At 43.4% G+C, this 26755-nt stretch overlaps 1 protein-coding gene across 1 annotated transcript in view; it reads right to left on the bottom strand.

Annotated features, from left to right (window-relative positions):
• Window positions 1-26755, bottom strand: part of LOC109890012 (GDNF family receptor alpha-1) — a 98698-nt gene that overhangs the window by 13308 nt on the left and 58635 nt on the right. Inside the window, exons 4-6 of the mRNA XM_020481958.2 lie at window positions 4657-5008; window positions 2532-2641; window positions 724-858 (exon numbers count right to left, since the gene is read on the bottom strand). Coding sequence (XP_020337547.1) covers window positions 724-858; window positions 2532-2641; window positions 4657-5008 — 597 coding nt within the window. The remainder of the gene's footprint in view (window positions 1-723; window positions 859-2531; window positions 2642-4656; window positions 5009-26755) is intronic.

The following is a 26755-nucleotide window of genomic DNA, read 5'->3' as shown; positions in this document are numbered from 1 at the left end:
ATATGTGAGAGGAGGGCCACCAAGTTAGAAGACAATGCCCAGGGCCCAGTTTAAAAAAAAAGTTATATATCTGGATTTTGCCTATCGGACAGGGTTAAATGCATAGAAAAATAATGAATAGAACGGACAAATCATTGGCTTGAATGGGGATTACCATTCTATTCATTCTATTTCTATGCATTTAATCATATCCGATAGGCAAAATCTGGATAAATCACTTTTGAAAAATTGGGCCCTGGCTATCGCTGATCCAGGAGAGCTACTCCGGGGAACTAGTCACTCACACAAGAACATTATTATTATTAATGTGCACACGCACGCATGCACGCACACACACACACACACACACACACACACACACACACACACACACACACACACACACACACACACACACACACACACACACACACACACACACACACACACACACACACACACACACACACACACACACACACACACACACACACACACACACACACACACACACACACAGCCTTATCATTGTTTCTGTTTCTTCCTCCTCTCTCTCTGATTTTCGCCAAAAAGCTCACAGGAGAAATGGAGCATCACTTGAGAGAGGGAGGATGAAGGAAGGAACAATGTGAGAGGGATGAATAATTGTCAGGAGACCTGCAATGAAAGAGTGGAGGAGACAGGAAAATGGTATGAGAATGAAGATGAGAGGAGAGGACAGGAGATGCGCGGTCAGTCACTCACGGAGGCAGCTGTTGTCTGTGAAGAACTCTGTGAATTTGTCACATTCCTCCTTGCCATTGCCACTGCTGCTGCAGTCACAGTAGGGGACAACACTGATCTTAGGAGAGCGCAGGTAGTTGGGCGTCATCACGGTACCTGTTGGGAGGGGGAAGAAATACAATAAATTACCCAATGCAGCTGTTTTTATATCAATATCAAATCATTTTCGGGTAACAATTAAGTACCTTAAGATGTCCATTAAATTGGACAAGAATAGTAAGAATTTAGCTAGGACTGTCTGGAAGTGGTCTGAGTGGGGAGGGGAAAACTGAAAACTAGCTGTTATTGGCAGTGAGGTTTGAAACTCTCTTTGTAAAGCCAAAACTCCTGCCCATGCAAAACTGCTGATTAGAAGGTCCTGTGTTAGTTTAAACAATGTTAGTTTAATCAGCTGTTTTACAGTATTATACAAATCACAGTAAAACAGAATTTTGACTGCACTGGGCCTTTAAAGAAAGTTTTTTTGTTCTGTTTGGTTTGCTATAGACATGGTATCCTCTGTGGCAGAGCCACAACCTATTGCTATTCTTGGCTGGTCATTGGCTGGTTATGAGGTATGGTGAAAGAGGATCCGCCTCCCACTGCACCTAACCATCATGTAATGGTGAATCCCTATCATACTGCAACTGTTAGCAAAAGCTTTCTTCCAGCTCTATTTTCATCCAATTCTCTCATCAACACATAACACTGAAAACATAATGGAGTATTTTCAAAAGTGACAATATGAAGTATTTCCAAAGGCAGTGGGAAGAATTAGGTTTCTCCAGCTTTGTAGAAAACTAAATAGCTACAGTCAGTGATTTCTTGCTCCCTTAATGCATTGTTCCCCTACTGGCATCCGTCCAAACAAGCCCTTTTTGTTTTGCGGCAAAATGAATTGGCATTTTGTTGGTTGCTGTGTGGACTATCTGTAACAGCTGTGCTAGTCAGGAAAATGTGATGGATTGAGCTAGGATGGTTCCCTCAGCACACAGAAGCAGAGAGAAGGGGAAGATAAAGGAGACAAATCTTCTCCCACATTCCCCCTCTCTCTTTATCTCTTTCACACCACAGGAGGCTGCTGAGGGGAGGACAGCTCATAATAATGTCTGGAACGGAGTAAATGGAATATCATCAAACACATAGAAACCATGTGTTTGTTGTATTTGACACCATTCCACTTATTCTGTTCCATTCATTACCACGAGGTCGTTCTCCCCAATTAAGGTGCCACCAACCTCCTGTCATTCACACACTCATTCTTTCGCTCTACTGCGTTGTCTGCAACTATGAGTCTTGGCTTCCTTGGTTTCCTCTGGAACAATGAGCTAATTTCATGAAATGATGTGGAGGGGCAGGATGAAGTGGTGTGATGTTGGGTTGTGCTGCGCTGCACTCTTAGAAAATGAACACTTTGAACCTTTTTGGTTCCAGGTAGAACCCTTTTGGTTCCAGGTAGAACCCTTTTGAGTTTCATGTAGGACCCTTTTGAGTTCCATGTAGGACCCTTTCCAAAGAGAGTTCTACATGGAACCCAAAAGGGTTCTAAGTGGAACCAAAAATGGTTCTCCCTAGAACCAAAAAGGCTTATCCTATGGGGACAGTGGAATAACCCCTTTGGAGAGAGGATAGGAGGGGGGTGAAGGGACTGTGACACATGACTATAACAACAGGTAGGAGAGCCATTCAGGGGACAGTATGAGGATTCAGTGAGAAAATGAAAGACCATAGTGAGACCCATCAATGTGTGTGAGGAAAGGTTGACTAATAAAAACAAGGGAGAAACTCACCGATGAGGCCAGAGTAGGACAGCAGGCAGTCAGCGTAGTTCTCCTTAAGACAGCCAGAGAGGGAGCGTGGCTCAGACTGACAGTTGGCAAAGAAATCAGCCAGACGGGACCTGAAAGACAACAGTGAAACCTCTGAACTATCTCATCTCCCCTATAAGACTAACTGTGACTGTCAAATAGACAAAGCAAAAGCAATGGTACTGATTGGTACGGTTTATAAACACACGCACACACACAGTACTCATCAATCTGTTCCTGGGCTAGTTGGAGGAGAGGGAGAGCTGTTGATTCCACTCCGTGATACTGTCATGGAAATATTGAATCAAATATTTCTCAGATACCGGAGCTTGTGAATTCAAACAGACTTTATTACAAAAAGTAGCAAAGCCGAGCAATTCCATGGAAGAACTGACTCTCCATTCTTAGTACTTGGCTTTTATACAGTCTTACCCTTACATAAGATCGTCACTCCACTTTATGAATCTTGTTGTCTTGCTTAGTTTCCATTCTCTTATTGGCTCAGACACTGGGGCATAGATTCTATTGGTGGCGTGACATGCACACTCCTCCTGCACGTCTAATGGTGCCTATAACTGATTAGCTAATGTTCCTGTCCAAAGGTCTTCACAAGTTCAGGCCAATGGTGTCTATGTATGATTCATGCATGTGCATGTCCAGTAGCCTTCACAAGATCAGCAATGGCCCAGACCAGTCATGTCTTGTTGGTCTACCTTGCCTCATCCACATGGATTCTGCTTACTGTTCTGTTTTTTACATGTCTAATATTGAAACTTATATCGATTCTTCTTTCTACTTCAAAGAGAACATTATAGGTACTGAAAATCACCAGATGACTGGACATTCTCTAGCAATACCACTCTCATAGGGTGATGGAGCAGCCAGCAGGTAGGTATGCCTGGTCTTATAATCCCTCCCACAAACAGAGAGGAGCTCTGGATACCAAGCTCATGATACAGCTGGAAAACCTACTACCACCTAGTGTTACACATTTGTTGAGAAGGGGAAGAGAGTGAGAACAAGAACATTTAGCTAAAGGAAGAGATATAAAGAGGGAGACAGACGGACAGAGGGAGATAGAAATAGAGGGAGAGAAAGAGAAGTGAGAGCGTGAGAGAGAGAGAGCATGAGAGCGCAAGAGAGAGTGAGACAGAGCGAGAGCAAGAGAGATCGAGAGAGAGAGAGAGAGCACGAGAGTGAGACAGAGAGAGAGCGATCGAGAGAAAGAGAGCATGAGAGCGAAAGTGAGACAGAGAGAGAGTGAGAGAGTGAAAGCAAGAGAGAGAGAGAGAGCGAGACAGAGAGAGAGTTAGACAGAGCGAGACAGCAAGAGAGAGAGAGCGAGAGCCTGATAGAGAGAGAGAATGCACAGCCCTGAGGCTGGAATCCAAATGGTCCCAATTTATTTGCACTAATGCCTCCATTTGATCCCAGACAGAGTGCTGTGGTTCTAGAGGCAATGTCAGACGTCACTCATTGAGTCCAGTCCGTTCCGCTGCATTTCAATATGGCCTCTATTACTGCCAATGAAACAGATGCCACTTAACCCAAACACATCCACTCCGCCGCCCAGTAATTCTAACCAGAATACTGCTACATGACAGCTAAATGAATCACTTGTCTCAGAAAAGACGAGCATTCAGAAAGAAAAGCAGAGTGTTTCACTGCTTAACTTGAATACTCTCAGTTATTGTAGGTAGATTTAGTGTTTGCTTCATGCATTAGTGAATAGTGATGGTTTATTTCCCATGCAATCTCCCAAGATCCTCCCTCCAGTTATCTTAATAGGTTTGTTTATGGTGTTTCTCAACACCTCTGAAAGCATGATAGCAACCTCCACACTGTTTATTTAGACACCCCTCCATTTGGTGCCGAGCTAGAATGTGTAATCTGTCTCCAGCACCTCTTTATATTACAGAGGATGCTATCGGGAAGGGTTTGAGAAAATTAACTGTTGTTGACTGGAATGTAGTTTTATCCATACATTGACAATGGTTGGTATGTGGTGTGAGTCTGACACGTGAGACTATGTGATTGTTAGCCATCTTATATGTTTGATGCCTGTGTACAATCTTGTGCACTGTGACAACTGTTTATCCTGGTGTACCTGCAGATGTAGTTGGTCTTGCAGGAGGTCTGCAGGGAGAGACAGTTGGGCTTCTCCCTGTCCTCATAGGAGCAGACTGGTACAATGGTTTGGCGCCGGCGCTCAGAGCAGGCCGACTGGTCGCCGGCTGGACAGGAACAGAACAGCATGCCATAGCTGTGCTTGGGCGGGACCTTGTCGAAGAACTGTCGCAGGGCCTTGTGGCACTTGCGCTTGTTGCAGACCTCCGCAGTGGAGACGCGGCTGGTGCAGGGGCTGATGTAGGCCGAGCGGTACTTCTTACACGTGTCGTTCAGGTTGCAGGCCTTGGCCGCGTTCAGACAGTTGTTCTCCCTCGTCACCGCGGGCTCGCCTGTCATGAAAAGGACAACAGGGTTAGTAATTTTCCATCATCTCTGGGTTGGTAAACTCTTTTTATAAAACTGACTATAATATGAACAGGAGTGCTAGAGAGAGTTAAGCATCACGTGACTAAACTTATACTGGAGTGGATGGAAAAATAAGCAATGTACAGTAAATAATGTATTAATAATAATAATAATAATTAATCATTTAGGAACCTTGCCAACTGTATATTAATCTCTTCCTGGCCGCTGCTGATTGATAGCAAGGAGCCCATTTACTGCTACCCTGTTTCTAGCCCTAAATCAAACAGTGCCCCTCCTCTCCGCAGCCTTTAAAGCAAAACAAATATGCAGCTCTCCCGAACTTCAGAGTCATCAAAGCATCCGGCACCACGGCCTGCTCATCTGTCAGGTCTCGCTAATTGCCAGCTTTCTTACAGATGCCACGTTAATTACCGTTTCGAGATACTTTTTTGGGAAAATGGAGCAATAACAGCATTTTTCTTTAATGAGCGCCAATTAAAAATAGGAGCGGTTGGTTGGTAGAATCCGGCTTGGGATGAGCGGTGCGTGTCGTGCTCCGAAAATAGTGTTAATAAGATTCAACACGTCTCTTGATGAGGACAGTGGATGGACCAGTGGTTTCTCCATGGTAACAGAGGTGGTGTTATACCAAACTAAGAGGCAGCCTTTACACTCTGCTCCTAGGGGTTGTCACAACTCTGCTCTACAGGGGTGTCACACTCGTGTCATCGAGGACCACAGTGTCTGCTAGTTTTCAGGCTTGTATGTGCTTGCCACCAGCAGCAACACCCATAAACCAAGAGGGAGTAAGACTCTCTAAACACTTTGATTTCATTTGATAATCTTAACTCCAGGAAAGAGAGAAAACTGGTAGATACTAAAGCCTGTGAAGACTAGAGTAGGATACCCGCTCCTCAGTCAAGACACTAACACACTGCTGTAGACAGGAAGTGTCTTCTCTAAAGGTCGTAGATGTGTAGTCAGGGTACCGGGCCGGTCCCTGCGGCCAATCCCAGATGACTGGCCGGGCTGGTCTGCCAGCCGGGGCTCACGGTGACCTTTCACTGAAATCTGAAAGTTCTCCTTCACGCTGTCGGTCTGTGCTGCTCTCTTCTACTCTGCTCAATGACCAGACACATTAACTCTTTCTGGAAATAAGTACTCTACAGCTTCCTGCGAGCTGCCTCTCCTGTTGGCCCTGAAGTCTGTCTGTCAGTCAGTCTGTCCGTCTGTCTGTCACTGGCCATAACAGCTCACCCCAGTCAGCCAGACACCACCCAAATGAGGACAGCCCTGACCAGACCTTCACCCCCTCCTGTGTCCCCAAAAGGGCATTTCCCCTCAGGGCCCAATGGCAAAAACCAGAGCTCTGGGGCAAGAGATCTGTATCTGTGTCAACAGGCTCAATTTTTATCTGTGTGAGCATGTGAGTATGTATAATGTATTAGTATGTGTGGACATGTGCGTGTGTGTGTGTCGCATTTTTGGTACGGTGTGTATGTGCGTATGTGGGTGTCATGTGCCATGCAGCTGTCCAGTCACCCAGCCGTCTGTCTCCTCCCTCCCACAGAGGTAGACTGCAGTGTGTCGAGATCCTCTCCTCATCCCTCCCTGCGGCTCCTCCAGTGTCAGAGAACACATCTGCTGAACCCCAAGTGTCTTGCTGGCAGATGGCACTGTCTCTCAAGCAAACACGCATACTCAACCCTAAAAATCCTCACACCCTAAAAATCCTCACACCCTAAAAAGCCCTCCTGCACATGCTCTCTTTCCCTCCCTCCCGTTGTCTCTCCCCATCCCTCCCCTCCCTCCCCTCCCCTCCCTTCCACCCTTCACAGGCCCACACACGGCTGGGGCCATCTGGTCTCTTCATAGGGAGCTGGAGCACCCCAGCAGCTCTTGTTTCCGATACAGCCTCAAATTGATTATCATGTCGCCTGTTACCTCCAACCCCCTCCCTAATTTCAATTACGACGGGACTTTAGGTCGAGTAATGACCTCTGTCTCCTCCTCCAATCCACAGGATAAGAAAACAAGGCAGAATATTTGGGGGATGATCCGTCTGGAGAGATTGTTATGGATAATGGACTTGCCAAAATATCTTTGTCATCTTTATTTGTCTCTTTATGATCGTTATCCTATCTGTGTATTTCCACAGAGTTATTGGTGTAACTCTGACACCAACCAGTAATATCTCTCATTTTTGTCTCTCATCTTATATCCACATCTGCATTGGAGAGAGGACTGACTAAATGGTAAGCAGTAGGTGGGGTTAATCGCAAATCCACAAGGAGCCTTACTCTACATTCTTAGAAAAAAAGGTGCTATCTAGAACCTTAAAGGGTTCTTTGGCTGTCCCCATAGTAGAACCCTTTGAATATAACTTTCCACAGAGGGTTCTACATGGAACCCAAAAGGGTTCTACCCGGAACCAAAAAGGGTTCCCCTGTGGGGACAGCCGAAGAACCCTTTTGGATCCTGTTTTTCTACGTGTAGCTTGCCAGGTTTGGCAGACTGTGAGTCCCATCCCTCTAGCACCTTAATGGAGGGACTTGATTAAACCAAGGCTTCAACCTACTTACAGTAGACTGTAATTACACCTTCCATATGGATAGTATACCTTTTCACCTGTACAGCCTTGACCTCCCTCCATATAACCTGCATCTCAGTGGGCGTGCCAGCCCTGATGCGGGTGACTGGCAATATAACCTGAGGGTAAATAATTGGCTGATCGATAGATAATGATGTGTCTGAACAGAAGGGAGAAATTAAAAAACAAATTCCCACACAAATCCTGTATGCGTCCCCATCTGCTAGCTTTGGGGAACAGTTTGCTGTAGAGACACAGGGGCTCAAGGTGAATTAATATCAGTCACAGACAGTGCTGAATCACTCAAGCGTAGAGGGCATGCAGAAAGTTATCAAATCAAATCAAAGTTTATTGGTTGCGTACACAGTTTTGCAGATGTTATCACATGTGCAGCAAAATGCTTGTGTTTCTAGCTCCGACGTGCAGGAATACTTAGCAATACAAACAATACACAAATAATCCAAAAAGTAAAAAGAAAGAAATTAAGAAATATCAGAATGAGCAATGTCTGAGTCAGTCCCGAATATATACAGTATATACACTGGGTGTACAAAACATTAAGAACACCTTCCTAATATTGAGTTGCACCCCTGCCCTGTTGCCCTCAGAACGGCCTTAATTCGTCGGGGCATGGACTCTTTGGGTGTTCTTGAACCATTCTTGAAACACACAGGAAACTGTTGAGCGTGAAAAACCCAGCAGTGCTGCAGTTCTTGACACACTCAAACCGGTGCGCCTAGCACCTGCTACCATACAAATTTTTTGTCTTGCCCATTCACCCTCTGAATGGAACACATACACAATCCATGTCTCAATTGTCTCAAGGCTTAAAAATCCTTCTTTAACCTGTCTCCTCCCCTTCATCTACACTGATTGAAGTGACATCAATAAGGGATCGTAGCTTTAACCTGGTCAGTTTACATCATAGGAAGAGCATAATGTTTTGTATACTCAGTGTACAGTGCATTCGGGAAAGTATTGAGACCACTTTACCTTTTCCACATTTTGTTGCGTTCCAGCCTTATTCGAAAATATATAGTGTTTTTCAATCTACACACAATACAAATCAAATCAAATTGTATTAGTCACATGGGCCAAATACCTTACAGTGAAATGCTTACCTATGAGCCCCTAACCAACAATGTAGTGGTTTTGGATAAGAATAAGAAATAAAAGTAACAAGTAATTAAAGAGCAGCAGCAAAATAACAATAGCGAGACAATATACAGGGGGTACCAGTACAGAGTCAATGTGTAGGGACACCGGTTAGTTGAGGTAATATGTACATTTAGGTAGAGTTATTAAGTGACTATGCATAGATGATAACAACAGAGAGTAGCAGTGGTGTAACAACAGAGAGTAGCAGGTGGAGGGAAATGCAAATAGTCTGGGTAGCCATTTGATGAGATGTTCAGGAGTCTTATGGCTTGGACGTAGAAGCTGTTTAGCGGCCTATTGCGACCAAGACTTGGCGCTCCCGTACCGCTTGCCGTGCGGTAGCAGAGAGAACAGTCTACGACTAGGGTGGCTGGAGTCTTTGACCATTTTTAGTGCCTTCCTCTGATGCTGCCTGGTATAAAGGTCTTGGATGGCAGGAAGAATGGCCCCAGTGATGCACTGGGCCGTTCGCACTACCCTCTGTAGTGCCTTGCGGCCGAAGGACGAGCAGTTGCCATACCAGGCAGTGATGCAACCTGTCAGGATGCTCTCGATGCTGCAGCTGTAGAATCTTTTGTGGATCTGAGGACCCATGCCAAATCTTTTCAGTCTCCTGAGGGGGAATAGGTTTTGTCGTGCCCTCTTCACGGTGGTCTTGGGGTGCTTGGACCATGTTAGTTTGTTAGTGATGTGGACACCAAGGAACTTGAAGCTCTCAACCTGCTCCACTGCAGCCCCATCGATGAGAATGGGGGCTTGCTCGGTCCTCTTTTTCCTGTAGTCCACAATCATCTCCTTAGTCTTGATCACGTTGAGGGATAGGTTCTTGTCCTGGCCAGGTCTCTGAACTCCTCCCTATAGGCTGTCTCGTCGTTGTCGGTGATCAGGCCATACCCCATAAAGACAAAGCAAGGTTTTTAGATGTTTTTGCAAATGTATATATATATAAAAAATGCAATATCACATTTACATAAGTATTAAAGCACCTTTGGCAGCGATTACAGCTTTGAGTCTTCTTGGGTATAATGCTACAAGCTTGGCACACCTGTTTTTGGGGAGTTTCTCCCATTCATCTCTGGAGATCCTCTCAAGCTCTGTAGGTTGGATGGGGAGCGTTGCTGCACAGCTATTTTCAGGTCTTTCCATTCAGTAGATGTAGATGTTCAATCGGGTTCAAGTCAAATCAAATCGTTGTATTGGTCACATACACATATTTTGCAGATTTTATTGCGGGTGTAGCGGAATGCTTGTGTTCCCAGCTCCAACAGTGCAGTAGTATCTAACAATTCACAACAATACACAAATCTGAAGATAAAATAATGGAATAAAAAAATATATAAATATTAGGATGAGCAATGTCGGAGTGGCATTGTCTAAAATACAGTAGAATAGAATATAGTATATACATTTGAAATGAGTAAAACAATATGTAAACATTATTAAAGTGGCCAGTGATTCCATGTCTATGAATATAAAGCAGCAGCCTCTAAGGTGCAGGGTTGAGTAGCCGGGTGGTAGCCGGCTAGTGATGGCTATTTAACAGTCTGATGGCTTTGAGATAGAAGCAGTTTTTCAGTCTCTCGGTCCCAGCTTTGATGCACCTGTACTGACCTCGCCTTCTGGATGATAGTGGGGTGAACAGGCCGTGGCTCGGATGGTTGATGTCCTTGATGATCTTTTTGGCCTTCCATTAGCGAGAAATATACTTGGAAGCGGTGCCCTCCTCCTGATTCTGACTAGAAGTCCAATCTGAATACCTCTTCTCCGCCGGCAGCATCTTGGAGCAGCCTCTGGGATAATTGCCCTGGGGGCTACGAACAAATGATCCAATTCGGGAAAGTCGTATTCCTGGTCGTAATGCTGGTGAGTTACTGATATCCCAAAGTTATTTCCGGCTGTATGTAATAACACAAAAAACGTTCTGGGCTAATAATGCAACAAATAATAAGTTGCTTAGGAGCTAGAAGCAGAGCTGTCATGTCTGTCGGCGCCATCTTGAGTAGCCTGCTCTGGATGGGCCACTCAAGGACATTCAGAGACTTGTCCTGAAGCCACTCTTGCATTATCTTAGCTGTGTGCTTAGGGTCGTTGTCCTGTTGGAAGGTGAACCTGTTGGAAGGTGAAACTCAGTCTGAGGTCCTGAGCGCTCTGGAGCAGATTTTCATCAAGGATCTTTCTGTACTTTGCTCCGTTCATCTTTCCCTCCATCCTGACTAGTCTCCCAGTCCCTGCCGCTGAAAAATCTCCCACAGCATGATGCTGCCATGGGGTTTCCAGGTTTCCTCCAGATGTGACGGTTGACATTCAGGCCAAAGAGTTCAATCTTGGTTTCTTCAGATCAGAGAATCTTGTTTCTCAATGTCTGAGAGGCTTTTGGGTACCTTTTGGCAAACTCCAAATGGGCTGTCATTCCCCTTTTACTGAGGAGTGGCATCCGTCTGATCACTCTACCATAAAGGCCTGATTGGTGGAGTGTTGCAGAGATGGTTGGGGTTCTGGAGTTCTTCTCCCATCTCCACAGAGGAACTCTGGAGCTCTGTCAGAGTGACCATCGGTTTCTTGGTCACCTCCCTGACCAAGACCCTTCTCCCCCAATTGCTCAGGTTGGCCGGGCGGCCAGCTCTAGGAAGAGTCTTGATGGTTCCAAACTTCTTCCATTTAAGAATGATGGAGGCTACTATGTTCTTTGGGACTTTCCATGCTGCTCCTGGCTTGGTTTTTGCTCTGACATGCTCTGTCAACTGAAGGACCTTATATAGACAGGTGTGTGCCTTACCAAATCATGTCCAATCAATTGAATTGACCACAAGTGTACTCTAATCAAGTTGAAGAAACATCTCAAGGATGATCAATAGAAACAGAATGCACCTGAGCTCATTTTCAAGTCTCATAGCAAAGGGTCTGAATACTTATGTAATTAAGGTATTTCTGTTTTTGTTTTCCAAACAACAATTTTTGCTTAGTCATTATGTGGTATTGTGTGTAGATTGATGAGGGAAAAAATTATTTAATCCATTTCCGTATAAGGCTGTAAAGTAACAAAATGTGGGAAAAGGGAAGGGGTCTGAATACTTTTTGAATGCACTGTACATGGACAGTATGGACAGTACATGAATATAATATAAATGGTGTGTACAGTTATATAGGATTATCCTTGACTAGAATACAGTATATACAGTGGGGCAAAAAAGTATTTAGTCAGCCACATATTGTGCAAGTTCTCCCACTTTTTACAAAAAAGATGAGAGAGGCCTGTAATGTTCATCATAGGTACACTTCAACTATGACAGACAAAATGAGGAGAAAAAATCCAGAAAATCACATTGGAGGATTTTTTATGAATTTATTTGCAAATTATGGTGGAAAATAAGTATTTTGTCAATAACAAAAGTTTATCTTAATACTTTGTTATATACCCTTTGTTGGCAATGACAGAGGTCAAACGTTTTCTGTAAGTCTTCACAAGGTTTTCACACACTGTTGCTGGTATTTTGGCCCATTCCTCCATGCTGATCTCCTCTAGAGCAGTGATGTTTTGGGGCTGTTGCTGGGCAACATGGACTTTCAACTCCCTCCAAATATTTTCTATAGGGTTGAGATCTGGAGTTTGGCTAGGTCACTCCAGGACCTTGAAATGCTTCTTACGAAGCCACTCCTTCGTTGCCCGGGCAGTGTGTTTGGGATCATTGTCATGCTGAAAGACCCAGCCACGTTTCATCTTCAATGCCCTTGCTGATGGAAGGAGGTTTTCACTCAAAATCATACGATACATGGCCCCATTCATTCTTTCCTTTACAGGGATCAGTCGTTCTGGTCCCTTTGCAGAAAAACAGCCCCAAAGCATGATGTTTCCACCCCCATGCTTCACAGTAGGTATGGTGTTCTTTGGATGCAACTCAGCATTCTTTGTCCTCCAAACACGACGAGTTTAGTTTTTACCAAAAAGTTATATTTTGGTTTCATCTGACCATATGACATTTTCCCAATCTTCTTCTGGATAATCCAAATGCACTCTAGCAAACTTCAGACAGGCCTGGACATGTACTGGCTTGAGCAGGGGGACACATCTGGCACTGCAGGATTTGAGTCCCTGGCGGCGTAGTGTGTTACTGATGGTAGGCTTTGTTACTTTGGTCCCAGCTCTCTGCAGGTCATTCACTAGGTCCCCCCGTGTGGTTCTGGGATTTTTGCTCACCGTTCTTGTGATCATTTTGACCCCACAGGGTGAGATCTTGCTGGAGCCCCAGATCGAGGGAGATTATCAGTGGTCTTGTATGTCTTCCATTTCCTAATAATTGCTCCCACAGTTGATTTCTTCAAGCCAAGCTGCTTACCTACTGCAGATTCAGTCTTCCCAGCCTGGTGCAGGTCTACAATTTTGTTTCTGGTGTCCTTTGACAGCTCTTTGGTCTTGGCCATAGTGGAGTTTGGAATGTGACTGTTTGAGGTTGTGGACAGTTGTCTTTTATACTGATAACAAGTTCAAACAGGTGCCATTAATACAGGTAATGAGTGGAGAACAGAAGAGCCTCTTAAAGAAGAAGTTACAGGTCTGTGAGAGCCAGAAATCTTGCTTGTTTGTAGGTGACCAAATACTTATTTTCCACCATAATTTGCAAATAAATTCATAAAAAATCCTACAATGTGATTTTCTGGATTTTTTATCTTCTCATGTTGTCTGTCATAGTTGAAGTGTACCTATGATGCAAATTACAGGCCTCTCTCATCTTTTTAAGTGGGAGAACCTGCACAATTGGTGGCTGACTAAATACTTTTTTGCCCCACTGTACATATGAAGTGGATAAAATATTATGTCAACATTGTTAAAGTGACCAGTGTTCAATGACTATGTACGCAGGGCAGCAGTCTCTAAGATGCAGGCTACACACTGATGAGATGGTATTATTGGATGCAAGAAGTAAAGAGAGTTTTTCAGGTGCTTGATCGAGTATCAATTGAGTGGTTCTAGTCTATTGTGGGCAGGCAGTGAATGACGAAGGAGGATGTTGTTGAGCTAGGGAATCATATGATGGGATGTATTGAGTGTCCATAGCAAGGAGTCAACTGAGATTGTAGGGATTAGTGTCAGGGTCATTCATTAGTCATTGTGATGAGTATTGACATTGCTGCAGTAACCTAGTGTCATGGGGCTAAGTCGGTGATGAAGGGTCTCAATGGAGTTTCCTGAAGATCTGATGAATTATAAGGGGTTTTGGTCATCTATGAACATCTTGGCCATGTTCTTTTATAATCTCCACCCGGCACAGCCAAAAGAGGACTGGCCACCCCACATAGCCTGGTTCCTCTCTAGGTTTCTTCCTAGGTTTTGGCCTTTCTAGGGAGTTTTTCCTAGCCACCGTGCTTCTACACCTGCATTGCTTGCTGTTTGGGGTTTTAGGCTGCGTTTCTGTACAGCACTTTGTGACATCAGCTGATGTAAGAAGGGCTTTATAAATACATTTGATTGATTCTTTGGTTTTGCTGTATGAAAGACAGTATGATGTCTGTGGCATTGCTGTGATGGATTTTAATGGGTTGTACACTGCTGTGATAATTTGCGGTGAGTCATGTGCATACTGGTAGTCACTAAAATTAGTGTGAAGATGTGTGATGAACTTCTAAATGGGTGTGAGGAGACGTCAGCTATGATGATTTGTGATCGGTTTCATCAATGTTGCGGTTCATGGCGCAGTATTCAATGCAGTGGTAATTATAAAGCGTCTACTCAGTCTCTTCTTGATTATCATTGCTTTGAGTTACTCCACTCGCCACTTTAATGGTCTCCTACTGAAAGTGCCTGATAAGCAGAAATGAATGAGAGGAGGAGTGGGATGGAAGAGAGGAAGCCCCCAGATTTACTCATCTACTTCTTTCCTTATTCTGCGACGCTTATTAAACTCCCTGTTTCTCCTGACTGTGTCCCAGTGCAATAAACCCACATGGCAGGGAAGCAAATATTATAACTTACAAACCCTGTAATGGATCTCTCTCTCTCCCTCCCTCTCTCTCTCTCTCTCTCTCTCTCTCCCTCCCTCTCTCTCTCTCTCTCTCTCTCTCTCTCTCTCTCTCTCTCTCTCTCTCTCTCTCTCTCTCTCTCTCTCTCTCTCCCTCTCTCTCTCTCTCTCTCTCTCTCTCTCTCTCTCTCTCTCTCTCTCTCCCTCCCTCTCTCTCTCTCTCTCTCTCTCTCTCTCTCTCTCTCTCTCTCTCCCTCCCTCTCTCTCTCTCTCTCTCTCTCTCTCCCTATATATACAGTATATACTGTATAAACAAGTATTAACTATCATTAAAACTCATTTTTCAACCACTCCACAAAGATCTTGTTAACAAATTATAGTTTTGGCAAGTCGGTTAGGACATCTACTTTGTGCATGACACAAGTCATTTTTCCAACAATTGTTTACAGACAGATTATTTCACTTATAATTCACTGTATCACAATTCCAGTGCATCAGAAGTTTACATGCACTAAGTTGACTGTGCCTTTAAACAGCATGGAAAATTCCAGAACATGATGTCATGGCTTTAGAAGCTTCTGATAGGCTAATTGACATCATTTGAGTCAATTGGAGGTGTACCCGTGGATGTATTTCAAGGCCTACCTTCAAACTCAGTTCCTCTTTGCTTGACATCATGGAAAAATCAAAGAAATCAGCCAAGACCAACTATTACTCTTGTTAAAAATATGAAATCATATTACATTTGGTGAAGAGCACATTATGGACTCGAAACTCAAAATGTAGGACTTGAGACTTGACTTGAGACTTGCCGGTCTTGACTTGAAACTTGACTCGGACTTGCCTGTCTTGACTTAGCACTCAAGTCCCAAGTCAAGTCCTAAGACTTGACTTACTTGTGACTTGTAAAACAATGACTTGGTCCCACCTCTGCAAAGCCCTGACCTCAATCCTATAGAAAACTTGTGGGCAGAACTGAAAAAGCGTGTGCGAGCAAGGAGGCCTACAAACCTGACTCAGTTACACCAGCTCTGTCAGGAGGAATGGGCCAAAATTCACCCAACTTATTGTGGGAAGCTTGTAGAAGGCTACCTGACACGGTTGACCCAAGTTAAACAATTTAAAGGCAATGCTACCAAATACTAATTGAGTGTATGTAAACTTCTGACCCACTGGGAATGTGATGAAAGAAATAAAAGCTGAAATAAATAATTCTCTCTACTATTATTCTGACATTTCACATTCTTAAAATAAAGTGGTGATCCTAACTGACCTAAGACAGTAATTTTTTACCAGGATTAAATGTCAGGAAATGTGAAAAACTGAGTTTAAATGTATTTTGCTAAGGTGTATGTAAACTTCCAACTTCAACTGTATATATTTTCTCTCTCTCACTTTCTCTCTCTCTCTTTGTTTTTCTCTCTTTCTGTCTCTCTCTCTCTCTCTCTTTCTCTCTCTTTCTTTCTTTCTTTCTTTCTTTCTTTCTCTCTCACTCTTTTATTTATCTTTCTCGCTCTCTCTCTCTCTATATATATATATATATATATCTTTTCTCTTTCTCTTTCTTATCTCTCTTTCTCTCTCTAAATATATCTTTGTCTATCTCTCCCTTTCTCTCACTTTCACACTCTTGCCCGCTCTCTCTCTCTACTCTCTCTCCCCCCTTTCCCTCACTCTCTTGCCACCCTCTTTCCCTCTTTCTCTCCACTATCCTTCATTCAAGTTGGACCTTTCCCCTCCCTCGTACTCTCTGTGTTCCCTGGTCCCCTGTGGGAGTGAGGGTCCTCGTTGCGAGGACAGACACTGTTCCTCTCGGATATTGCATTACACAGTAATTAATTTCTACTGTGACTTGTTTCATGACCAACCAGGCTGTGTGGAGATCAGGTGGTAAGGAGAACCTCCTCTGGGAGTGAGCCACAAGGAAACAGCAGGCTAAGAGGGGCCTTTAATAATGTCTACAAATACTACCGCCCTTTCCCCTTTCTCCCCACAGCCTTCCAGCACGCCAGCCCACACAGCCCCACAGCCTTCCAGCCCACACAGCCCCACAGCCCACTCCTTATGAGAAACCATCAGCCACCGCACAGAGATAGATGAGAATATATCAACCAAACAATCATGCTTATTTCTCGCCGCATTACAAGCCTCTACTACACAAACACAAATTATAGGCTGCAGGCGGCAGGTAGCCTAGTGGTTAGAGCGTTGGACTAGTAACCGAAAGGTTGCAATATCAAATCCCCGAGCTGACAGAACCTGTCGTCCTGCTACTGAACAAGGCAGAACGACTGTTCCTAGGCCGTCATTGAAAATAAGAATTTGTTCTTAACTGACTTGCCTTTTTTTAATGCTGTGAATGTACTGTATTCAACACTATATCTCCAGGCCTTTTATAATGATTTACAATAGTGGTACCAAAGTGCCAATGAACTTGTTACAATGCAGTAAGACCAGGGGATATTATGTCGGACGATAATTAGCCCTACTGGTGCCCTTTCAGACCATGAATTGTGGGTGGTTATCTGTAGGAAAGTGTAAGAGGGCTTTGAGAATACATCTGTCTGAATCGTATGATTTTCTTGAGGCTTCTAGCATGGCTAAAATCAACATGATAATATAACATACCAAAGTTTGTCATATCAGTTGGACGTTTTATAGATGTAACCTAGGACACGTGTGGCGCAGCGGTCTAAGGCACTGCATCTCAGTGCTAGAGGCATCACTACAGACACCCTGGTTTGAATCCAGGCTGTATCACAACTGGCTGTGATTAGGAGTTCCATAGGGTGGCACACAATTGGTCCAGTGTTGTCTGGGTTTGGCTGGCGTATAGTAAGTCATTGTAAATAAGAATTTGTTCTTAACTGGCTTGCCTAGAAGTAAATCAAAATCATTCCTTGAAATGTGTTCCTATATTTTTTTATCATGTGAAAATACAGTAATTTTGATCATTGTCCTAGGAAAGTTTTTTTGCGATCTATTTTTCGGGCAGTGTGAGATGAAAGACGTGGAGCACTTCTGTTATGATATGGTCTGACGGTACTGAAATCAATCTCAGTACCACCTTTCATAATGGATAAAGGAATGGCAGTATGTTGCTACTGTAATGTAATGACAATAGGATAGCCTGTCCCGTCATGTTTGGATCATAAAGGTTTATTGTAGCTCAGAGTTGAAATGTGAAATGGCTCAATTTAGGCCTTAGTTTGATGCAGTCACATGAAGGCACCTCGTCTGCATTGGCCAATCGTCACATTGAGCCCCTATTACTGTTGGAAGGGGACTCGAGGTCATATCGCCCACTACAGAACAGTTCAGACAGCCTCGCTTAAAACACAGATCACCTGAGATTTACATGGTGTTAAATAAATTGCATGTTGTAATGTGACACAACAATTACAATGTGTTATAGTACTTCTTGGGTTGGCAGTCCCTGTATTTTTTGTCAACACAGACTATATGTCAATGTAATGCAAGAACAGCTCATTCAAATGATATTCAAATGCCTTTTAAACTTTTCAGGTATAAAGAATAATAGGATATGAATTGGAGATAAGCTCAACATAAATACTTATTCAAAAGAATCATGTTGGTGACACAATCTACATGGATGGATGATCAATAAATCAAATGTTAAATCTACATTACCTTTGGACCCTTGTTGTCTCTGGCTGAGTTTATTGATCTCGATTGTTGGATTGTTGGGCTCGATGTACAGTAACTTTTCATTGGAAAATAACAATCCAGCTCTCTCACCATGCATTAATATGCTGCTTTGCAAAGACCACATCCATCACATTCGTTTGACAGTGTCCAAATATCGGATGAAAGACTGCCCAAAGGTTCTCCTCTGGGACAGCGTCCTAAAACTAGTGACATTTGGAGACTTTTAGCTGCACAACAAACAAACTTTCCCAACTGTCACCACTATAATTGGCTATGGTGATGCAGCATCAGGCTGGAGCTGTATTCACAAAGCATTGTGGACTGGAGCCTGTGATTGATGATATTTATTTTCTAAACTGTGTCTTCAATACCTTGTGCATATGACCCAGTTCTTTGGGTGATACGTTTTTAATTTAACATCCAGCGTGCTAAAGTCTGCCCTGAAGATGGATTAGTCCCTACTCTCAGACTCCTGGCAGGTGGAGCTGAATAATGTTGATGGGGGAAAAAAACTGTTAGGTTTGGCAGGCATATGGAGAGAGCAGATAGAAGGTTTCTAGAAGTATCCATATAAGGAGAACTGAGTGCTACAGTGACTCCATCAAGACTGCTGACAAAGGAGGATAAGAGAGCGGGATGAGGAAGAACAAAGAGAGGGAGAGAGAAAGGGAGAGAGAAAGAGATCGGGAGGGAAAAAAGGAGTGTGTTTGAGAGAGAAGCAGAAAGCTAAGCAGACATGATGGCAGCGCAGGGCATCAGGAGGAGGCTGTTTGAGGATATTAACCATGTAAGGCTCCCACCGACAGAGCAGATATGAGGATAGGAGAGCTAATTGCAGGAGATATTTGACGCCCGTGAATATGTGCCGCTGTACACTCGGCAGCGAGTCTCAGAGCACAGATCAGATCAGAATACAAAGGCACAACATTTTCTCTTCCCTCTGAAACCTCCCCGCTATTTAATTTCACAGCACAGACTTTTGGAATCCATCTCTATGCACAAAACTATTTTTCTTAAAAAACAAACAAACAAAGACATGACACAGGAAGTCAGGGACACATCATGTTGTTCTCACAATACTCCTCTCTGTGAATGTGAAAGATACATAAACGAACCATGAGGTCATTACTAAATGAGATTACCTAATGACTTCACAGGCAACCATCCTGGCCCAGGGCCATATTGAGACAGAATTACTTCCCCTGTCATTATCTAGAAAAACTAGAAAAGTCATTGTATGTTGAGGCAAAGCTCAATCACATTGTCTGACTGTTTTTAAAAGCAGGGTTAAGAAATCCATACATTTACTAAGGTCATTGTGATCACTCAGAAAACAAACTCTGTAGCATTTTGAGCATTTTGTGTCCTTAAGCTTCTGTTACCATGTTCTAGAAGAGCTGAACTTATTGTGTAGCTTCCTTTTAAAAGGCTGAGGTTTGAGTAACTCAGGGTGTGTGTTGCTTTCTATCCATTAGGGGAAGGAAGGTGGGAAAGTAACAACGGATTAATAGAAGGAGAAAAGCAGCTCTGAGGGACCACTCTACAGTGAAAATACATGTAGTTATTGGCTTCTTATTCTTAATGGCTAGACTGACACTATCACACATATGTGAACTGCTACCTCATTTCAAAGTAATGTTATGAGTTAGGTTATGAGTTCCCTCCAACTTTTTACCAGTGAGGTAACATCCATTCAACCGTCTCAAACTTATAAGGGAGAAAAACTGAACAGAAATGTCATCAAGCTGCCTAGGGCACTACATCGCAGTGCTAGCTGTGCCACCAGAGACTCTGGGTTTGTGCCCAGGCTCTGTCGCAGCCGGCCGCGACCAGGAGGTCCGTGGGGCGACGCACAATTGGCCTAGCGTCATCCGGGTTAGGGATGGTTTGGCCGGTAGGGATATCCTTGTCTCATCGCGCACTAGTGACTCCTGTGGCGGGCCGGGCGCAGTGCACGCTAGCCAGGTCGCCAGGTGCACGGTGAATTCCTCCGACACATTGGTGAGGCTGGCTTCCGGGTTGGATGCGCGCTGTGATAAGAAGCAGTGCGGGTTGGTTGGGTTGTGTTTTGGAGGACGCATGGCTTTCGACCTTCGTCTCTCCCGAGCCCATATGGGAGTTGTAGCGATGAGACAAGATAGTAACTACCATTGGATACCACGAAATTGGGGAGAAAAAAAAAAAAAAAGTAAAATAAATAAATAATATGTCATCAAGCTCCGTACATGTTAAATCAAAGGTATATAATACAATAATCTTTAAACTACGTAATCTGTGACTCCATCTCCAAGGTAACTCAAATCTAGGTCATATATAGAAACAGCAACAATATACGAGTTCAGTGGCAGTCTCTTCATGGATTGGTGGTGCTTTCCGGTTGAGCCATGACCAGGTGAGTGGTGGTTTATGGGGATTCATACAGGCCATTACAGCAGAGGTTACGTTACATTACAGCGGGGGACGTTTTATCTGCAAACACATAAAGAACAGACATCCCATATTTCTGACATCCCAGGAATATATGTACTACTGTTGAGTAGGAGCTGAGAGATGATAATACCAATCACCTCAACTATTCATATCTGCTTGTCTCAAGAGAGTTGAACCATAAAGAGATATAATGGCCAATCACATATACAGATGTAGGATCTTAATTTGATCACCCTGTTGCTAGAGAACTGTCCTGCACTGCAGTATTTGAGCTTTAAAAAGGCTTCCGAAGTTTGTCAATTCCACTTTGAAGTTTCAGACTTGATATTCCCTTACCATTTATTTGTATCATACCCTTACAACAATGCCCATTAATTATAATCCACATACTAATTAACATTTCCTGTTACTGCAACATTATTTTCCTGCTATAGCAAATTCGCTCAAATTAAGATCCTACATCTTGTATGGTCATTTTGAGAGATCAGACCACAAAGAGCTTCACTAGTAGGTAATCACATCGCCTCTCCCAAGTCTGTAGGGGAGTTGCAGCAATGGGACAAGGCTGTGAACTACCAATTGGATACCATGAAAAAGGGGGTAAAATAAATCAATAAATGCAGCCATTAAAACCTACCAATGACCCAAGCCCACCTCTTTGGTCTCTGTGAGATGAGTAAATGATTCAAACATCCATAACACTCCACACCACCACTACTATAATGACAACAGGCAAGTGTCCAGCAAAATAATAATCTCTAATTTTCAGATTAAATTCGCACTGTGAAACTTGTCTGTTCGTCAGAGTTTGATCTCAGAGTGTGGAACTTTGGCCCCAAGCTTTGTGGGCTTCTGTGCAGTGCTTCATTTTAACCGGATCCTGCTGGAACAGGATCTGGGACTTCTCAGGATCCGATACCTCTCGTGGCATGAAAAATATTTTCACTGATTACAATGTAAAAATTCAAATAAAAGTAATCAGAGTTAGTTCTCTGTAATTCTCCTGGCTGCCCCCTAAAAAACGTTATATTCTAATAATTGATTTGTGTTGGGCCAGGCCGGATTTATGGTTTGCCCTACACTGTAGCCTATATAGACCAACGCGTGACCAATGATGTGGAGAGATAGAAGCTCACCTGTATCTCTCACAGAACTAGAAGGAGATTAACTTTTTATGATCTCTCTCGCTTCCTCTGCTCTGATAGACATGACGCTGTAACTGTCATCTTTCCAGCATTGCACTTCATCATTTATTTCCTTATAGAATTATAGCCGAGCAAAGGGTTCTGGAGGTGCCGCAGCACCCCTGATAAATTGAAATATATTTGCCAAATTACTGCTGTCTGTTCAGAAATAAATGAAATCATTCTGAATACTACACCAGTAGTAGGCCTATAATTTAGCCACAGAGGATCAATAGCTTATTTAACATAAATAGTCTAGCTGTAGATTGTGTGTAGCCCAATCACAAGGCATGCCTACAGTCGAGAACACGAGGCAAATCTGTCAGTGAACAGCATGCAGCCAAAACAGGCCTTTCGCAATATTTCAAATAAAATCACAGGAAAACACAGTTTGGAAAGCAAATGGATCCTGCTGAAAAAAGACAAATCTCTCTGTAAGCTACCAAGTTATCAACATCCAAATAGGCCTATTGCCTGAACAGCATTGTTTTACAAATTAAAACAGGAGAGAGATAAGCTTCTGGCATGAGCGGTGAGTGAGCTGTGCATCACTGGGTGAGTCAGTGAAACTGGAAAGCTTTTTTAGGACTATAATTCCCTCCTCATACTGTACAATATGTGTGTCTCCACACACCTCGGCCTAGGCTATTGATGGATTCAAGACAAGGTCGTTTTAATTTATCAGATTTGGAGTTTGTCAGTGTCAAAGTAGCCTGTCATTTTGATCATTATTGAGGTGTTAAAAAAGATTATTCTCTAGTCTCCAGTCATCTAAAATGACGTAGAATTGCATGAAATTAGTTTTTAAAGGCCACATTTTTCCCAGACCCTTGGCTACAAAAAATGTTCCCCATGTGTGCAACTTCTGCAAGTGCCTCAACTCTACTCTACTGCTCTATGCCAGTATGTAAAAGCGAGGATAATGCATGCAATGCTTTATTATAAAGGTGCATTCCCATACCTCAGAGCCTCCCAGATCAGCCCTCTCTTGGGCTCTCTTTTCGTTCCGCCACCTCCCAATTTACAAATGAAGCACTGCCTTTGGGATGAGCCGTGCCACAGCCCAATAATATAAGTTACCATGATATAACTGCAGCAGTGGCCACCTCATCAACGCTGGAGCTCTGCAAGGATCCTTCAGAGGAGGAGAGGGGGAGGAAGGAATGAGGGGTGAACTACTAGGGCTCAGTAGAGATGAATAGCCTGCTATCCTCCATGGGAAAGTGTCATGTGAGGAAGGAAAGAAGGAAAAAGAGAGGAAGGGGAGGGTTTATGTACGAGGGAGCAGCAAATAGTGAAACGGAACAACAGCCTTGGACTACAAGGGTTGAGATCCTTAGACTACGAGGGTTGAGATCCTTAGACTGCGAGGGTTGAGATCCTTAGACTACGAGGGTTGAGATCCTTAGACTACGAGGGTTGAGATCCTTAGACTGCGAGGGTTGAGATCCTTAGACTGCGAGGGTTGAGATCCTTAGACTGCGAGGGTTGAGATCCTTAGACTACGAGGGTTGAGATCCTTAGACTACGAGGGTTGAGATCCTTAGACTACGAGGGTTGAGATCCTTAGACTACGAGGGTTGAGATCCTTCGACTGCGGGGGTTGAGATCCTTAGACTACGAGGGTTGAGATCCTTAGACTGCGAGGGTTGAGATCCTTAGACTACGAGGGTTAAGATCCTTAGACTACGAGGGATGAGATCATTAGACTACGAGGGTTGAGATCCTTAGACTACGAGGGTTGAGATCCTTAGACTACGAGGGTTGAGATCCTTAGACTATGAGGGTTGAGATCCTTACACCACAAGGGTTGAGATCCTTAGACTACGGGGGTTGAGATCCTTAGACTACGAGGGTTGAGATCCTTAGACTACGAGGGTTGAGATCCTTAGACTACGGGGGTTGAGATCCTTAGACTACGGGGGTTGAGATCCTTAGACTACGGGGGTTGAGATCCTTAGACTACGGGGGTTGAGATCCTTAGACTACGGGGGTTGAGATCCTTGGATTTTTACAACTGTTCAAATTGTGCAGTTGTAAGATTTAGGGCAAAAGTGAAGCCTCTGATTTGACCTGCAGGAAGTATCATATCTTGTTTGCGAGTTTGCTGAAGGGAACATGTTATTGTTATTGTACAAAGGAATCCAACAAAACAAACTCAGGGACAATTCACCCTTTTACTCAAACCTCAATTTCTGGCGTTCACACGGTCATTCTGAAATTTAATATGATTCTTGGAAGTGTGGTCATGTGAGACTAAAGTGGTGAAGGGTGGGTTTATTTGAAGGACCTTGTTTTGCTTGATTGCTCCTATTGACAGCTCATCTTAGCCTTGTGTGTTCAAAAGACAAGAGAACAAGAGAAACAACACAAGATTAAAGGCAAGAGAATAGTCTATTTTTCGAGTTCATCAATGCAGTTCTGGGTTTAAGGCAGAGAGAAGCCTAGAGAGCCCACAGAGCATCTCCACAAAGCAGAAGGGCTTTGATATGTACTTAGAGCTAAGTGGCTGGGCCTAGTGATGTATATTTAAACACCCATATGCTATTTAATAAAACTGTCTCAAAATGTAAAGAATCTATCCTCCTTTAATCTGCAACAACCACCCAAGCCACTGCCTGTTCACCCCCTATCATCCAGAAGGCGAGGTCAGTACAGGTGCATCAAAGCTGGGACCGAGAGACTGAAACACAGCTTCTATCTCAAGGCCATCAGACTGTTAAACAGCCATCAGTAACAAAGAGAGGCTGCTGCCTACATACAGACTTGAAATCATTAGCCACTCTAACAAATGGATCCCTAGTCACTTTATTAATGCCACTTTAATAATGACGTTTACATATCTTGTATATACATCCGTGATGTATATACTGTATTTTATACCATCTATTGCATCTCGTCTATGCCGGCCGGTCATGGTCCATCCATATGCTTATATGTACATATTCTGATTCCATCCCTTTACTTAGATTTGTGTGAATTAGGTAAAAAAATATATAATAATAATATTTAAAAATATATATATTTTTTGTTATCTAATGTTTCTTCTCAGTAATTCTGGTGGTTTTTATGCTCAAAATTACAACATTCGCTAAAACTGCATCAAAACCACAGGAAAGGCGTCAGGGTATGCCTTCCTCCCCAAAATCCTCATCCACTCAAATTGTTGATGTGCACGGACGTTCCTGACTGCAATGACTGTTTAATGGACAGGGTCAGCATAGGCCTCGCTGCCCTGCCTAACCAAGTTGGGGAAACCCTGGCCGAACTGATATTCGTTGCATTGAGTGGATTTCATATTTTGCACATGTGCATTGCCTAAACATGTTGTGTAGGTATTACCTGGTAGCTGTGCTCATTTGGGCATCTACATAACGTGGCACTCGCATACCTGGAACTGAACAACGCAAACACACACACACACACACACACACACACACACACACACACACACACACACACACACACACACACACACACACACACACACACACACACACACACACACACACACACACACACACACACACACACACACACACACACACACACACACCAGTGACGTGTGGTGAGGTCGGTGGCTGGGTAAGCACTGGCTATTATCAAAGCCAGATTTATAAATATACCAAGTTTACCATACAACAGATAACACCAACAACCAGAGTGACATAGGCTATTAACCACCAAATGTAAAAATGACTCACTGCTCAGCTCAGCTCACCCTTAAACTGATGTGGCATCCACAGTTACAACCAATAGGTGGCACTAAAATACCAATATATGGACACATTTCATTGGAATAGTTTGCAACGCAAACTTCATAGCCTTTCACAATGGATTTACAATTCTTTCAATGCGCGGCGGCCACAAAAATCATTACGCACACATATATAATAATCAAGGTTCTAACGAAATGTACATATCAACAATCGAAATGACAAAAAAAATGAAAATGCATTCAAAGAGATGTTGTCCAGATTTTGTCCATTCTCATGATTCAACAGAAGCCTAGCCTGCAAATTGCAAAGGAAAATGCATTTAGGTCTACCTTTACTTGTAAATGAAGTCCATTCGTCTGGTAAACCTCTCAGTGACAGCGTTGTAGAACTCACAGCAGAACCCCATGTCCATTATTTTATTCTGCATGCACAGAGCAGACACATTCCCAATGCCTCCTTGGTTCCATTTTCACACGGGCACAAAACCTAATTCCCATTCCTTACATCCACAAAACGTCATTCCCATTCCTTAAATCCACAAAACCTTATTCCCATTCCTTAAATCCACAAAACCTTATTCCCATTCCTTAAATCCACAAAACCTTATTCCCATTCCTTACATCCACAAAACCTAATTCCCATTCCTTAAATCCACAAAACGTCATTCCCATTCCTTACATCCACAAAACGTCATTCCCATTCCTTACATCCACAAAACCTAATTCCCATTCCTTACATCCACAAAACGTCATTCCCATTCCTTACATCCACAAAACGTCATTCCCATTCCTTACATCCACAAAACGTCATTCCCATTCCTTACATCCACAAAACGTCATTCCCATTCCTTACATCCACAAAACCTAATTCCCATTCCTTACATCCACAAAACGTCATTCCCATTCCTTACATGCACAAAACGTCATTCCCATTCCTTACATCCACAAAACCTAATTCCCATTCCTTACATCCACAAAACGTCATTCCCATTCCTTACATCCACAAAACGTCATTCCCATTCCTTACA

This window comes from Oncorhynchus kisutch, linkage group LG4, assembly GCF_002021735.2.
Source record: "Oncorhynchus kisutch isolate 150728-3 linkage group LG4, Okis_V2, whole genome shotgun sequence".
In the NCBI taxonomy this organism is placed as follows: Eukaryota; Metazoa; Chordata; class Actinopteri; order Salmoniformes; family Salmonidae; genus Oncorhynchus; species Oncorhynchus kisutch.
Note: the sequence above shows the minus strand (reverse complement) of the source record. Positions and strands in the feature narration are given on the sequence as shown.